This window comes from Octopus bimaculoides, chromosome 1, assembly GCF_001194135.2.
Source record: "Octopus bimaculoides isolate UCB-OBI-ISO-001 chromosome 1, ASM119413v2, whole genome shotgun sequence".
In the NCBI taxonomy this organism is placed as follows: Eukaryota; Metazoa; Mollusca; class Cephalopoda; order Octopoda; family Octopodidae; genus Octopus; species Octopus bimaculoides.
In genome coordinates, this window is record NC_068981.1 from 44,159,839 (window position 1) to 44,163,331 (window position 3,493).

Below are 3,493 nucleotides of genomic sequence, written 5' to 3' on the forward strand. Positions count from 1 at the left end.
ATATATATATATATATATATATATATATATATATATATAGAAAGGCAAGCAGAGTTAGTGGTTATGATAATAAGCTTGAGAAATTTTAGCCTGACACAAGTATGAACTCCACCATCAACACCAACACGAAGTATGTGATGTTCAGAACATCGTTGACTGGCAAACAAAATCCAATTTATATATGTATGTGTGTAAATGTATGCATATAAATATTTTTCAAATGCAATTAACAATTCACCAAATATGAAAAACGTTCAAATACAACGCAAAATTTACATTCAATTTATATGTGATGGAATATTGTCCTCTGTATGTATAATACCTGTTTAATCTGAACATTCACATTTATACACGGTATATGAAATTACTGAGATGTAGTAGCATAACAAGTGATTTGGTCTGAGATCGCGTGCTTAAACAAAAACTATTGCAGCGTGGAAGATATTTGTAAGCCATTTAAGAACACATAAAATCCGTTAATATCACTTGAACGTTTAAATTTAATTGGTATCAAAATATTTTCGTCGCATTGAAACCGCGACCTGTTCACTGACAAAACTTCGTGCTGCATGAATTATTGTCAGTGAACAGGTTGCAGTGAAACTATATGAAAGTGTTTTAAATATACTTACGCGATATTTCCCAAGAAACCAGAAAATGCGCCGCTTACACTAAAATGAAAGAATAAATTTACTACATGAGTTATAGGATAAAAATGAAAACAAAAAAAACTTCATAGGGTATGATAAGCATTTTTTTAATCACTTATGTTTGACTTTGAATGTGATTTTAAGTAATATTTGAATATATATATTTTTTTTAAATGGGCAGTTTATCCAATTTGCTATGCGCGAAATTGCGACCAATTAATTTCTCGTATGAATATATATATATATATATATATATATATATATATATATAGAGAGAGAGAGAGAGAGAGAGAGAGACAGACAGACAGAGAAAGAAAGAGAGAGAGCAATAAGAAAATGGAGGGGATTAATAGGTGGTATTCATGAACTTATAGACATTATGTTATGTCAAATTATTTGTTTATTTACTAAAAGAGCAATTATAATAATATACAAACGCATATTTCATATTATTCCCTACATATATGATATAATATAATAATATATAAAATGAAAAATATAAAATATAAAATATCAGTAATTATAAAAATATAACATATAGTGATAGAAAATGGGATAATATCTTAAAGCTCTTTCAGTCTAGGGGTAAAACACCTCATTCTAACTTTATCACTCCAGTAAACTGAATAATTATTAGATGAAATAGAGGTACTTAGATGTTTCTCTAGGCCACATCAGAGAGATAAAAATCAAGGGTGTGTAGATTTTAGAACATTTATAAATAGGTCTCACTGCTGTTTCCAGAATATTTATTATATCTCTTCATCGGAGACGGTGTGAGAAGATGGTTAAGCTATAGTTAATTTAGATAAGATACGAAATAGAGAGAGAGGTGGAGGAATGAAAATAGATGAGAGATATACATGTATATATATACAGCCTTGATGTGAGATGTGAGATTTAGATGTATATATATATATATATATATATATGGATGTATCTCAGCCTACAAGACGACTGTTGTAATGTTCCAGCCTGCACCAGTAAATCCATATGTAGAACCAGCTATCTTGGTTGAAGGAACAATTTTGAAAGTGGTAGACGAGTTTGTCTAACTGGGGAGCACACTCAGCCGTTTTTGCTGCCTGGATGATGAAATATCTTTCAGGCTGCAGAGAGCAACTGATTCTTTCCGGTCTCTTGAGTCTTGTGTCTCGTCCCAACATCACAAGGCAAACTAAAATTGCTGTGTATCGTACATGTGTACTGGCATCGTTCCTTTACACATGTCGGACATGAACCCTTTACAAACGTCATTTAGGTGTCCTTGAATGCTTTCATCAGAGATGTCTGAAACACATTCTGAATGTTGGTTGGACCTTAAAAGCTCTAGACACACAGGTCCCGAGGACAGCTGATATATTGAGTATTGAGGCGACGGTGCACAAACACTAGCTATGTTGGACTGGACACCTTATTAGAAGGAAAGATAGCAGGATCCTTAAACAGATGCTATACGGAGAACTAGTTAATGGAAAGAGACCCCGGCAGAAACCAAGGCTGCGATTTAAGGACTGTGTCATGTACTCATTAAAGGCCTGTGATATGTAGGTGACTGACTAGGAGAACAATGCCTGTGATCGTCACAAATGAAGGAAGCAGGTTGAGGAGGGGGAAACACCTTTGAGAAAGCACGTATTCTGCATGAAAAAGTTTAGCGTGCAGCTCCAAGGCGCATGAAGAAAGCTTGGTTTGCAATGTTTGCAGTCGTGTATGCTTGTCAAAGGTTCATCTGCTATAATAGAGCCGCGAATGCAAAATATAAGTTAGTCACAGAGCACACAATGTTCCTGAAGGTCAGCAACAGTCTTTCTCAGACGGCCATCATAGACATATATATTTATATACATACATATATAATTTATATGTATTTATGCATATATATGTACGTATGCATGTATGTGGATGTAAAGAAATGCTATTCTTTATAATTTTATCTACTTTCAGTCCCAAAGTTTAATGGATACTTATTTTGCCCATATACCTAAAAATGATATTGTTATAGGGTACAGTTTTCACATTAATATAATATAAAATTCAATAACTTACATATCTAGTGTCGCTTTGCCAAGACGAGCTCTGTAAAGGAAAACAATAAATAAATAAAATACATGATAAATGAAATATAGAGAAATTTATGTATAGACACAGACACATATTACTAACACAGTAGCGCCACCTAGAAAAGTATTTATATTAATTATTTTAGGAGACCATGGACCACTCAAGCAGAAAGTTGTTCTTGGCTGAGACATATCCAGGTGTAGGTGGTTTACCGGGTATTTCCTGGATGATTTTGCTCAGGTACCGTTTTAAAGTTGTAGGGCGTTTTCTACTTTAATTTCTTTTGAGATATATAACGTTCTTTACGTTACATACATCAATTCATTGAACCTTCATAAAATACACCTTTTAGATTCTTTCGTTCACCACTTCACCTTAAATTATTAAGTTGGAAATAAAACCTCATATGTTTGGCAATAAATTTGAAGTGTGTTATTATTTACTATAAGATATGCATTCATTTATATTTACATTCTAATGCTTTTGTTCCTTAACAGATTACTTCAAAGCATAGTACTTTCCAAATTGATAAAGATTATATTCTTTAAAAACTAGTTTAGAACTAACTTTAACACGTGCGTGCATGCGCAGGGGTGTGGGCGTATGTAAATGAGTATGTGTTTATATAATTGTGAAGGTATACAGAGCACATTCAACATTAATATTACATAATCAAGTATAACTCACATGGCGCGTTTGCTCCTGACTGATCGTTTTGGCCTGTAAACAAACGAACATAACTCATTAATAAATCAAATATGACGGTAATCAAGTATATA

General features: G+C 32.9%; 1 protein-coding gene across 1 annotated transcript in view; it reads right to left on the bottom strand.

The window, feature by feature from the left end:
* LOC106876345 (uncharacterized) overlaps window positions 1-3,493 on the bottom strand; it is a 23,313-nt gene that overhangs the window by 8,976 nt on the left and 10,844 nt on the right. The window contains exons 6-8 of the mRNA XM_014924846.2: window positions 3,402-3,434; window positions 2,700-2,729; window positions 633-671 (exon numbers count right to left, since the gene is read on the bottom strand). Of these exons, the coding sequence (XP_014780332.2) occupies window positions 633-671; window positions 2,700-2,729; window positions 3,402-3,434 (102 nt within the window). The remainder of the gene's footprint in view (window positions 1-632; window positions 672-2,699; window positions 2,730-3,401; window positions 3,435-3,493) is intronic.